Source organism: Cervus elaphus, chromosome 9 (assembly GCF_910594005.1).
Source record: "Cervus elaphus chromosome 9, mCerEla1.1, whole genome shotgun sequence".
Lineage (NCBI taxonomy): Eukaryota > Metazoa > Chordata > Mammalia > Artiodactyla > Cervidae > Cervus > Cervus elaphus.
In genome coordinates, this window is record NC_057823.1 from 53,708,321 (window position 1) to 53,720,968 (window position 12,648).

A 12,648-nucleotide genomic window follows, 5' to 3' on the forward strand; every position below is an offset into this window, starting at 1 on the left:
AGAGCTAATCGAGACTGGCCCATGGATGCTGCACAGGGGCCTGGAGCCTCTGAAAGGTCCACTTCCTGCAGAAGTCATTCCTGTTCTCTTTCCTGCTTTAATGAAGACTTGCTTGAATAAAGCCTCGCTAAGTGGCTACTGACCACTTATGTATGTAACATATAACTTAAATGTATAAATAACTCAGAAATAGAAAAATGGTTTTATTTTAAAGAAAAAGCAAATGGAAGACCAGCCATCACTCTGGGGCACACCAGACATGACACTGAGCATCCCTTCCCCGGATGTCTGCCACAGCCCCTGTTTGTCAACATCCATCACCCTGACCCTTTTGCCTATGGCAATATGGCTAGTTACCATGGAAACTTGATAGACAGCAAAAAGCTGAAGGAAACTGGGGATTCCACACCAGATGTACATTTCACCAGCAGTGATTTACACACATGCTATGGAAGATCATTAACATGGGAACCTGCCAGTTTTCAGCTTTACAAACTGCTTAAAAAACTTCTTACGGAGAGTGACTCTGCTGGTCTTGAATCAGCAAGGAAATGTGAGGCTTACTTTAGTAAGAATGACCCTCTTACACCATAGGGCCAAAGAACAGATGCACAAGCGTGTAGGGGTCAGATGAACTATGTCATTTTGATTTTTGTTAGTGCCTATGTACATGCATATGGTATAGTTTAATAAAGTTGTTTTTAATGTTTCATTGTTTTGTAAGGTCTTATGTATAATCACCAGTAAAATTCACAGATGACCAGTACAAAATTTAGAAGGTTCCAACACTGTAAGAAAAAAAAATGACTAGGAGTTATGGATCCTCAGGTAAGCTTCAGAATGGGTCAGCTCTAACATTAATCACTGTGGACTGCAAACACTTAAGTTTTGTCTAGTTCTGTTTGAGAGGAGAGGACTTCTTTCATCCACTGGTAATATCACTTGATCACCATCAGGGAACAAAAAGTTCTGATGGCTTTTGCACTCACTTTTCCCTGGAAAGGTTTCTCACTGGTGGAGGCAGAGAGGACAATGAATGATCCAAGGAGGATCCTCTGTCCATGGAATACTCCAGGCAAGAATACTGGAGTGGGTAGCTACTCTCTTCTCCAGGGGATCTTCTCTACCCAGGGATCGAACGCGGGTTTCCTGCATTGCAGGCAGATTCTTTACCATTAGCCACCAGGGAAGCCCCCCCCCAAAGGGGATCAATAACCCCTAAATGGGCCAACAGTACATCCTGGAATCCTTCCCAGCCCAGGACCCTGAGACTGGAGGCTAAGAACTGTTGTCAGCTACATGGGTCTTCATCAAAGCAAAGATGCACAGCTCCATTATTCACCACTATTTCAGTCTAAAGTGGAGCAGAGGGGAGCTCTTTGGAAGAGAAGAGGAAGGAAGTTTGATACAGAGGCCAGGCTACTTCCCAGAGACCTAAAGCCACACCTAAGAGTGTGGAATATGATCCCACTTTGAAAATGAGTAGCATCATTTTCAGAGTAGAGCAATCTTGGGGAAATCTGGGATGCCTACCCTAAACTTTAACAAATGTGGAAGCCACATCAGTATGCAAGTATATTCTCCTCTTAAAAATCTAGATGAGGAAAAAAGATAAAATCTTGCCATCTGCATCAACATGGATGGACCTTGAAGGTATTAAGTGAAATAAGTCAGACAGAGAAACACAAATACCATATGACTTCATTCATATGTGGAATATGAAAAACTAATAAACAAACAAAATCCATAATAAATGAACAACCCAAAACCAAACCAAACAAACATAATTACAGAGAACAGAGTAGTGGTTATGGGGGGGGGGAGGGTTAAGGAGGAAGACAAACTGGATAAAGGGAATCAATTATATGGTAATGAAAGAAAAAATAAATTTTTGGTAGTGAGCATGTTGTAGGGTGCATAGAAATAGAAATATAATGCTATAAATCAGTTACCTCAGTAAAAAATAAAAAAATAAATCATTGTAGATGCAAAAAAATTATAGATGGATATTTTGTTTTTCAAGCACCACACAAAAACTTTTTAAAAACTTTAATTGGTTAGAACAGTGCACCTGTTAAGCAGAGTTTTCCAGAGACCCTACATCTTGAGTGGATTAAGCAATCATTTATAAGCACCTTCAGAAACATGCTTAACTCGGTTTTTTCGTGTGACATAATATTAAACACAGGAACCAAGCTCTATTTAATTCACACAACACATAACCAACCAAACCGTACGTACATATGCAGATTTATGCAAAAACTCAACTATAATTCTTTTTCCCCCAACTATATTTAGCTTTTCAGATTAGGTACCTAGGGCCGCCCACTCACTCTGTGTATCTCACCAAATATAAGAGCAGCAACTTTTCTATTTGAATACAATTATGGACTGAAACTATATGATATAAAATGAAGTTTCTTCCATAAAGTTTAAGAGTATAAGAAAGGAAGGCAAAAACAAAGCTCCCAAGAAGTCAAAAATAATACCACATTGGTCTAGAACTTCATGAAACTGAGTTACAGTCCCCAAAGGCTTGTACTTGGATCCAGACTCACCAAGATACTTCAGTATGCTTCAAACTGGCTCATCATCATTTTCCTGCTGTATTCATAAGCCAAAAATAGTGCTGCATTGGCAGGAAACGCTCGAATCAGAGTAGCTTTCAGACCAGAATATAAAGCTGCTATTCCTTCGGTTCTCACAACACTTAAAAGAGTTCTGATGAATCCTGTCTGTTTTCCAAACATGGAAAGAACCTGAATTCTGGATTTGATACAATCCACGGGGTATATGACAAACCAAAGGCAAATGCCAGCAATTCCACCACTTAACATCAAGGGGACAGGGCCTAGTTCATCTTTTGACCCCCCCGAGGCGAAAAACGATCGACTCAGTTCATAGCCACCGAAGAAGAAGAAATAGCCTGGTACTACTTGAAACAGAGTACTCGTGAGTCCGTGGTAGAAGCCCCAGGGGCCATCCTTTCTAAGGATACTCTTCACGACGGACCAAACTGTATCATGGCTTTTTGCTATCCTCCCTGACGCCTCCAGTTCGTGCATGGTCTGCAGACGGCACTTCACGAGCTCCGTGGGGCACAGGGCCAGCGCGGCAAAGGCTGAGGCGATGGAACCCGCGGCCGCAGTCTGCAGATCATTCAGCTTCGCCTGCTCGTCCAGTCCAGCCACTTTCCTAACGAACTGTTGGCAGAAGCCGTAGCACATGAAGAGGACCGAGTTCTCGGCGACGTAGGCCATCAGCGCGGGGCCGGTCCCCTTGTAGAAGCCCCGCAAGCCCACCTGGGAGTAGGTCTTCAGGGCACAGTCGGTGAGACCCCTGTACAGGCCGGGGAATGTCTGCATCTTCACCTTCATAGTGTCGAAGGGCTGACCAGTCAGGACGCACGCTGTGCCCCCCAGGGCCCCCGCGGTGAGGTCGATGGCAGCCTGGATAGCAGGACTGGACTTCATGTTCGCCCACCCGCCGGACTCCGCGGAAGGCCACTCTCTGGAGTTTAAGACGGAAGTCCTGTATCCCACCCCCTACTCTTGGCTGTCTCTCCCCGGCGGGAGTAGCCGCTTAACCCCAGATTAGGCCTCGGGCCGCCCTCCCCGCGCACGGTGACCCAGCGCTAACCCCCGGCGGTGGCCCAGCGCGCGCCTCTCCTCGCGCCGGGTGACCGCCGCTTCCAGACCCCCGACGCGGCCCGACGCGGCGGTCGGTTAGCTCCACTCAGCCAGGCCGTCCCAGCGCCCGCGGGCTCGAGGATGGACTAGATAAACACTTCAAATGAATCACAATACAGCAGTTGAAAGCTATTCGATAAATTCCTGAGATTAGGGGCAGAAACTCTAGGCGCTGCGGCAGCGAAGGAAGAAAAGCCTTCCTATTCGGCTAGACCCCCTCCCTACCCCGCCTGGCATTTTCTACTCGGCCAAACAAAATGGGAGGTGCTCCCAGTTGATCGCGCCCGGAGTCAAAGGGTCAATCTTCAGAGACAAAGGTTTATAAGAGAAAACAAACAAACACGGGTTGGGGGGCGGGGGTTTTACCTGACGGATCAGAAAACCCTCAATCGCCGGCGACAGCCGCGCCTCTCTCCAGGTGTGGCGCTTCGCTCGCGGGGAACGGGAAGGGAGGCCTGAGGCGGACAGAAGCCTTATTTCGTGGCAACATCGCCGAGGCTCTGGGCCTGGATCCCTGCGAGCTAGTGGACACAGAGCCCTTATTATTTCTTGACGTTGGATACGGCCTTGTACAATCGGCTTGGAAAAGAGATATTTATATATAGCTAAGAAAGTTGATAGAAAAGAGCTGTGTGGTTCTGGTGCTTCCGGGCTCTCTTTGAGGAGCCATGCAGTTTTGTGCAACAGAAGTTCTGGGTGTAATTGACCACAGACCTAGGAGGCAAGATGTGGTTTGGGCCATCAGTGAGGGTACCGCTGCCAGGACACTTTTTCCTCCCAGATGCTTATAATCCCAGCGTTGGAACCAATGCTCTTAAATTTACTTTCTAAGCCCTTGGCGGTATTTTACTTTGGGGGTTAAAAACAAAATGGGGAGAGGGCAGAAAGTGTGCTTAAATGATTCACTTTGAAAGCTTTCTTTGATCCTTTAGCTATCAGCTAATATTTTAAAGTGAGGCATCTAAAAGCAGATGGTGCATGGATAGTGTTTGTCATCAGATAGACTTCATTGCTGTAGAAAATAGTGACCTGGTCTTTCCTTTAGAGTGCCCAAGTGTACCTGATTTCTTTTCCCCGGTACCACATGATTTCTTCAGAGAATCATCTTCCAGTCTTCCTATATGTCTGTTTGTCCGTGCTTGGGGATGGGGGATGGGGCAGTGTACGCCTTGAGTACTGATGTAGAGACCAAATGGGAGAAGAAGGATGACATTCTGCAATCAGAAAAGACTTTCACACAATTCCCTTGTTTAAATGCTGTAGAACCCAGCCTTCATCTGGGCCTTCTTTAGTTCAGTTTACCCATAAAATAAACTTTCCTTCTGTGGGATGGGTAAGGAAGTCATCTGGCTTCCTCGAGTGAGATAGGGTTCCTGGACGTACAACCACTCTGAACACAGACTTTTATTATCTGGCTGCATTGCCAGGCCTGTGGGATCTTAGTTCCCCCATCAGGGATCTAATCTGTGCCCTCCGCAGTGGAAGCTGGAATCCTAACCACTGGGACCTCCAGGGAAGTCCCTGAACTTGGACTTGCACACCTTCCCTTTTCCTTCGAAACGGCCTGCACAAACGGCCAGCCTCACAGTGTCTATGTCAAGTGGGTTTGTTTCTTCTTGGTATACCTCCTTATAGACATTTAGCATGAAACTTTCTGCCACCTCTGAATTAATCATTTCTTCACCTGCTTTGGCCTTATCAAAACAGATTCACATCATTGTCATTGACATCTCATCCCCTGCTGTCTCACCCACTATTCTTTCCCTTAGGGGCTACTATATCAGCAGGCTTTCTGGGAGAGAAAAGAGATTCACAAGAACAATGTGCCATTTTAAACTAGAAAATTTTTTAGTCCTATCATATTTGTTTTTAAAAAATGTTTTGGCTTTTAAAACTGTCCATTAATGACATATGGTTCATTGTTTTTTTATTTTTAAATATTTTAAAATTTTATATTTTAAAATTTTGCTTATTTTTAAAGCACATGCTGAGTTTTTACAAACATAAGAGATAAAGGTTACTGCAGTAAATCATTAACTGCTTCTGCATTAAGTTCATATATGTGTGTGTTTTGGAAAAACCAAATTAGTAATCAGTGCCAGGGATCATGTGGGCATTAATAGAGAAATGGTCTGTAACTTCATTGAACAGTCAGACACAGTTGTACAAATATTACAGCCAGAGCTCAAGTTCCATAAAATATACTAAACAGCTGGACTTGGACCTGTACTGTATATACTGTTTACAGAATATACTGTAATACTGCCCAAGACAAAAGGCAGTCTTAACCATCTGAAACCATTTTTTCCTGATTCTAACTTAATCAAATTATGATGCTTCTGTTTTAAATTTAAGCACACGTACTCCCAAACACACATGGAAAATAATGGCAATGAAATTTCCAGATTTTCAGCGAAGATCATCACTCTTAAGAAGATGCATATCCACGTCACATGTTCCCTAGATATCTGAGTAGCCAGGTAGGTTTACCAGAGAAAGTGAAGTCTGAACTGAGGGCTGAGCAACAAAAAGCTAGCCATGAGATTATCTAGACTGTCCCAGAAAAAGGGAAATATAAGTGTAATAAAAGTAAAGCTCTGTAGTGTGAAAGAGCTGGGCATCTGTAATACAGAAAGGCCAACATCTATAGTTCCTGTGCGGTGAGCAGTTTTCCTAGTCTGTGTTTTTACAAAGAATTCTTACTGGATACTAAGAGATAAAAAGCAGAGTTCAAGACACAGTCCTTCAGACACTTGATTTGTCACAATTTCTCATCTCAAACATTTGATCTATAAATTCAAAATGTCTAGGCTTTATGACATTTAGAACTGATCATAAAGACTCCATGTACCTAATCTATAAATACAATGAAAAATGGAGGCCACAGTGATATGCTTATTGCAGCATTCTGTGTAATAGCATATTTAAAACAGAACCTAAGTGACTAGCAATAGGGGAGTGAGTAAAATTTGTAAAATTTCTGCACTGCTTACAATTTTCAGTTAGTCTTTTATCTGTATTTTAAACTTTTTTTAAAAAATTCAATTTCTGTTCACGAACTCAGAGAAATATTGAAAACTGTAGCCCAACTATATATCACACTCATCAGACAAGGGAGCTGTGAGAAAAGTGAGTCTTTTTTAGAAACTCTGGGTTTACATGAAGGGAAATGGATCTTAAGTTCTTCTCTTTTGAAGTTTATGTAACAGATAATTACTCTTCATTATGGAGGCTTTATATTTATGCAAAACCATAAATAAATCTAACAAAAAAACAAAGCTACAGTAAACTCAGTATGCTTATGCTGTAGATGTATGTATTGGAAACAATGTTTCTGCTGTAGTTTAAGCTTTGATTTAGAATTCTTTAATTTGGAATCAATCAACATTTAAGTTTCTTCATACACTTTTCTACCATTTTGATCACTTTCATTCAAGTTTGTAATCCCTGCCTAGAAAATAGGCAATGATTTGCTTCTATTCCAGGAATTGTTCTCAAATCCTTTCTATGTATTAACTCAATAGCCAAAATCAAGGGTCCCCAGGTAGATGATATTATCATCTCCACTTTAAGAGATGAGGAAATTGAGGCAAACAGATTATTTACTTGCCCAAGATCGCTCAACTCAGGCACTACAACGCCTGACCTTGAGATTTTAACTGCTTTACTCTTCTTTACAGTGACTAACGAGGCAAAATGCCTAATCTCAGTGAATTAACAGCTTAGTAAGGATATGAGCAACAGGTAACTTAGACTCTGGTATGACAGGTGCATAAGAGTACTTATCCCAGTAGACTATTACAGAGGAAGAGGAGTAATTAAACTCCTTGAAAAAAGAAATGTAAATAAGCTCAGGACTGAAAACAGTGGGAGAATGGGAGATTAGGCTGGAAAAAACATTTGGATAGTTTAGGAAAACTCTTTATTTCCTAACCTCCAAATGGAGCAGGTGGATTGGAAACATAATGTAAAGGTGATACTTCCCGATTTCTTTGCCCTTGCTGTGTTCTCTTCTTAAAATCGAACATAATTGCTTCTTTTCCTACAAAACAGAATCCAACTGGTCAATCTATTAAACCCCACCAGGAAACCACTTCAGAAGAGGATAATATCCACTACCCCTAAAAGAGCAAGACACATTATAAAGTGAAACTTAACTTGCTTTTATTTATTGTTGAACGTTATGAAATGACTTCCAATGCAAAAATACGAAAAATTGCTTTGAATAGCTGGAAAATTAGCTATAGCATCAAAAAACATATGTAAACAAACTTTACTGCCTCCAGACTAGACTCTACTGATTTACCTCAGATGTCATCACAGAGTAGCAATGGAAGCTTCTAAACGGAGAAACAGCCACAAAGTCCTGCAATGAAGCTGTGATTAATAACTAAGTTGAACTTTTCACTCCACTAATCCTACAACTTCTCTACATTTATCTGTCTATACATTCCTACTTCCTACGAGTTAAACACCTAGCAAAGTGGTTCCAAAAGACAAATGAGATAGAAATTCACAAGACAAATCCAACAGAAGACAGTGGAGGAAAATATGAACTACTACAAAGTTTTACAAGCAATGAAAACAAAAAAATCTTCTCTTTCAATGCTGACCTCAGCATTGAATTTCACAGCAATGAAATTAACTATGAAACCACTCCTCACTTCTCTAGGAGTGATTCTAGCTCTTCTTGCAAAGAGCTGAGCTGCTCCTTTTCCCGGTCTTCCTTTTGTTTCAGTTCATCCAGTACAGCCTGAAATCTGTTCTTGAGAGCCAGGTTTTCCACTTTCATGATGAGATCCTCCTGTCGCTTTGCTCTGTCCTGGGTCTCCTGGAGCTTGCCTTTCACGTTATCAATCTGTTTCTGAATTCCCATAACCAGCTGATTGGTTCCCTCGTTTTCTTGGTGCTGTTCATCCGATTCATTTAGTTTGTCCTGTAGCTGCCTTTCCAGATCTTCTTCAGTGTCTATGATGTTTATATCTTCTTCATCTTGATGCTGTGTCTCATCTTCATCTTCACTGCTGCTGCTGAGGTCATTGAATATCTCCCGAAGCTCATCATGTTCTAAGGAGTCATGGCCCTGCCTGTGGCCAGACATTCCTGGGGAAGAGATATCAAGGCCTTGATTTTCTGTTTCTTTTGTCTCATCTTCAGCAATTATTTCCCAGCGGGTACTGACAGCTTCAGCATCTGTGCTCAGCAACCGCTTTACTTCTTTTTCCACATCTGGAGACTCAATATACTTCTTCTTTGCTGTCTTACGGAATCTTCTCTTTCTCACATTTTTCAGAGGCAGAGTAATTCCATGGTTCCATACAAATTTTTTCTCTTTGTCCTTATCCTTCTTTTTGCTTGCTTTGGGATCAGTAGCAGCAACTGGTTCCTCCACTGGAGGATAGAGATCACCGTCAACTGTAGAGACAAGCATCTGACAGACATCAGCTGTCTTGTAAAAGGTTTTTTTATCAATGGTTTTCAAACTCTCCATAACACACGGCAGGTCTACCAATTTTGCGGCCAAAGGGACTCGGTCCACTCTGACAATTCCATGACGCCCATCAGGGTGTAACTCAATTGACAGTCTGTCCTTCAAGTTGACATGGCCAGACTGTACTGCCCGCCTCACAGTAGAGGCATACTCCGGGGGTAGGCGTAAGATAAACTGGCTCTCTAGTTCATGAGGAGCATCATCTTTGCTCTTACTCATTTTTATTTCTTTGTAATTCAGTTTTTCTCTAATAACCACTTTTTGCACTGAAAAGTTCCAGGTACTTCACCAGAAAGACCAGTTCTTTATAAACTTGAATCCTTAATTACAAAGAGTTCTAGGTAGAACAGCAGCTAAGCATGTTTTTAATTAAGCCCCAAGTCTTTCTTAAAACGCCATGACTGAACGCCAGTTGTTACTGATGCATTGCCTTATTCAGTCAGTTATGTCCATTTAAATCTATTAGCGGTAACGCCAAGTTTCAACCTCTAGATGCCGCTGCAGAACAATGCAGAGAAAGCAAATGGCGGCTCCTACGGATGATTTTCGGCACAGAAAGTAAGGCTCAGCAGATACGCCCAAACCACAAACTCTCCCGGAACAAAGATATTCAAAATGCGGGGCGTAGTGAGCTCTCTTCGCCTCGGGTACTTACAATCCAGTGACGATTATAAGTCCAGATTCTCCGCACAGGAACGAGCGGGAAAAGCCACTCAGAACAAGAACGCCGGGAGCCGAGCGTCTCTTTCTTGATTCCTTTGTTCTTCCCGGCACTTGGCAAAGCGATCCGCCATTGATTATCGGTGAAATGACTCGGAACCGGCAACGTGAAATCTCGCACAGAGCCGCACCTCCGAGCGCCAGCCTTTGCAACTCCGCAGCTCGGCGTGCCTCCGTCCGGGGCTGCAGACACAGCGGAAAAGAAAGAGTTACGTCACCCCGCAGGGCTGGAGGCGTCTGTGAGTGACAGCACGCCTTGGGCGGAAGTGTAGGACGTTTCAGCGCGCGCAGGCGCAACGCGCGATTACGGCGTTCGGCGTGACTTGTTGTCTCGCGAGATTTTGGTTTTACGAGAAGGTGGCGATCACGTTTCAAAAGTAGCTATTACCTTGAAAGTGTTTAAAGAAAGCAATTCTAAGAAAGATGGTCTCGCCTGCCTCTGCTAAGCCAGAGCTTTTACCAGCTCGCCGGAGGCCGGTTACTTCCTAGGCTTCCGTGGATTGCTGGAGATAGGGCGTCCGTGCGGAAATAGTGTTTGTTTTTGGAAACATCTCGGAGTCTCCCCAGGCTATATTCTTAAATCTGGAGCCGATAAAACAGTTCATAACTAACCATGCCTGTGGATTTTAAAGTACCCGAATCAGTGGCGTGAGGACGTGCTGCCCACTATGTAATTCTGTGTTTGTTGATAGTGAAAGTGTCCCTAGGGGACCTGTGACTCACGGTCTGTTTGTGTTTTGGAGACTTCTGAGGCAACAAGGGTGATTTCTCTTTTAATGTGTTAGGTGTAGGTACAAATGTAAACAGGGAACGTAGTGTTCTTCCAGAGGCCTGTGTTCATTTAGGACCGTTGTCTGAAAGACGAATGGTCTGATTAAGCTTTAACTGAAGTATTATCCGCTGCCACTAATTTGCCAGTAATTTTTTTAGTTTGGAATTTAAAAAAAATTCACCTCTACTGTTCAGGTAACTTTTCTACTTGCCTCTTTAGGTGGTCAGGTATTCTTAACATGGATTTATAGTACTTCGGACTAACAGTGTAAGAGTTTTCACTTCTGTTCATTTCCATTTATTAATAGGATCAATTTGGTAGAGCATCACGATCATTAAAATTACAATTTCTGTTCTCTAAAATATCAACACCTGCATCTTAAGTTTAAGGGAATTCGTTTAAAATGTGATTAACATATAGAAATTTCACTTTCTTTTGTACTTATTGTCTCCCTCTCCTAAGATTGGAAGGTCCATGATAATTAAAAGTCTAATCGTGTGCTCATCTGGTCCCAGTGCCTCATATCAAAACGTGGGAGATAAAAATTATTTGGTAACTGAATGAAAAAATTGACCCATCTGAAGAACATAAATATAATCTAAATCCTCTAATAATTTGTGAGAGAAAATACATTCTGTATTGCCTTAAAATGAAAGAGTGTCACTTGATAGACATTTCCTCTCCAGTCAAGGGTCCTACTAATCGTTAGGAGGTGGGGGTTTGCAAACAGCAGGTGTAAATGTGTCCCTTTTGGTTTCAGCAGACTGTGATACTGTGTGTCATGGGGTGGAATTTAAATGGCTTGACCCCAGTTTGGTTTTTCATGCTAAGTCTGAAGGGAAATTATGTGCTTGCACATAATTGTGCTTTAGTCCTTTGTTCTGTGATGTGTTGAAGAAGGTTCAGTTCAGTTCAGTTGCTCAGTCGTATCTGACACTTTGCAACTCAACCCCATGAACCACAGCACGCCAGGCCTCCCTGTCCATCACCAACTCCCAGAGTCCACCCAAACCCATGTCCATTGAGTCGGTGATGCCATCCAACCATCTTATCCTCTGTTGTCCCCTTCTCCTCCTGCCCTCAATCTTTCCCAGCATCAGGGTCTTTTCAAATGAGTCAGCTCTTCGCATCAGGTGGCCAAAGTATTGGAGTTTCAGCTTCAACATCAGTCCTTCAATGAACACCCAGGACTGATCTTTAGGATGGACTGGTTGGATCTCCTTGCAGTCCAAGGGACTCTCAAGACTCTTCTCCAACACTATGGTTCAAAATCATCAATTCTTTGGCTCAGCTTTCTTTATAGTCCAACTCTCACATCCATACATGACCACTAGAAAAACCATAGCCTTGACTAGACAGACCTTTGTTGACAAAGTGATGTCTCTGCTTTTTAATATGCTGTCTAGGTTGGTCATAACTTTCCTTCCAAGGAGTAAGTGTCTTTTAATTTCATGGCTTCAATCACCATCTGCAGTGATTTTGGAGCCCCCCAAAATAAAGTCAGCCACTGTTTCCTCTGTTTCCCCATCTATTTGCCATGAAGTGAAGGGACCGGATTCCATGATCTTAGTTTTCTGAATGTTGAGCTTTAAGCCAACTTTTTCACTCTCCTCTTTCACTTTCATCAAGAGGCTCTTTAGTTCTTCTTCACTTTCTGCCATAAGAGTGGTGTCATCTGCATATCTGAGGTTATTGATATTTCTCTCGGCAATCTTGATTCCAGCTTGTGCTTCCTCCAGCCCAGCGTTTCTCATGATGTACTCTAAGTTAAATAAGCAGGATGACAATATACAGCCTTGATGTACTCCTTTTCCTGTTTGGAACCACAGTCTGTTGTTCCATGTCCAGTTCTAACTGTTGCTTCCTGACCTGCATACAGGTTTCTCAAGCAGCAGGTCCATGCTGATGTATATATAATTTCCAGGATGATCTATTTCCTGTTTTTGAAGAAATGTTTCCAATGTTCTATTCCCTTA

At 42.6% G+C, this 12,648-nt stretch overlaps 2 protein-coding genes across 2 annotated transcripts; both read right to left on the reverse strand.

Moving 5' to 3' along the window:
* Positions 1–2,128: 2,128 nt before the first annotated feature.
* On the reverse strand, positions 2,129–3,554 carry LOC122700989 (mitochondrial ornithine transporter 2). The gene has a single exon (XM_043914013.1). It carries the CDS (start codon positions 3,471–3,473, stop codon positions 2,568–2,570), a length of 906 nt encoding a protein of 301 aa, XP_043769948.1. The 5' UTR covers positions 3,474–3,554; the 3' UTR covers positions 2,129–2,567.
* Positions 3,555–7,831: 4,277 nt separating this feature from the next.
* Positions 7,832–10,136, reverse strand: TAF7 (TATA-box binding protein associated factor 7). The gene has a single exon (XM_043913036.1). The coding sequence runs from the start codon at positions 9,397–9,399 to the stop codon at positions 8,350–8,352; it is 1,050 nt and encodes a 349-aa protein (XP_043768971.1). The 5' UTR covers positions 9,400–10,136; the 3' UTR covers positions 7,832–8,349.
* Positions 10,137–12,648: the final 2,512 nt, after the last annotated feature.

Bases quoted from the DNA above. Each gene is read 5' to 3' on its own strand.
- TAF7 (XM_043913036.1), bottom strand. From the start codon at position 9,399: ATGAGTAAGAGCAAAGATGATGCTCCTCATGAACTAGAGAGCCAGTTT.
- LOC122700989 (XM_043914013.1), bottom strand. From the start codon at position 3,473: ATGAAGTCCAGTCCTGCTATCCAGGCTGCCATCGACCTCACCGCGGGG.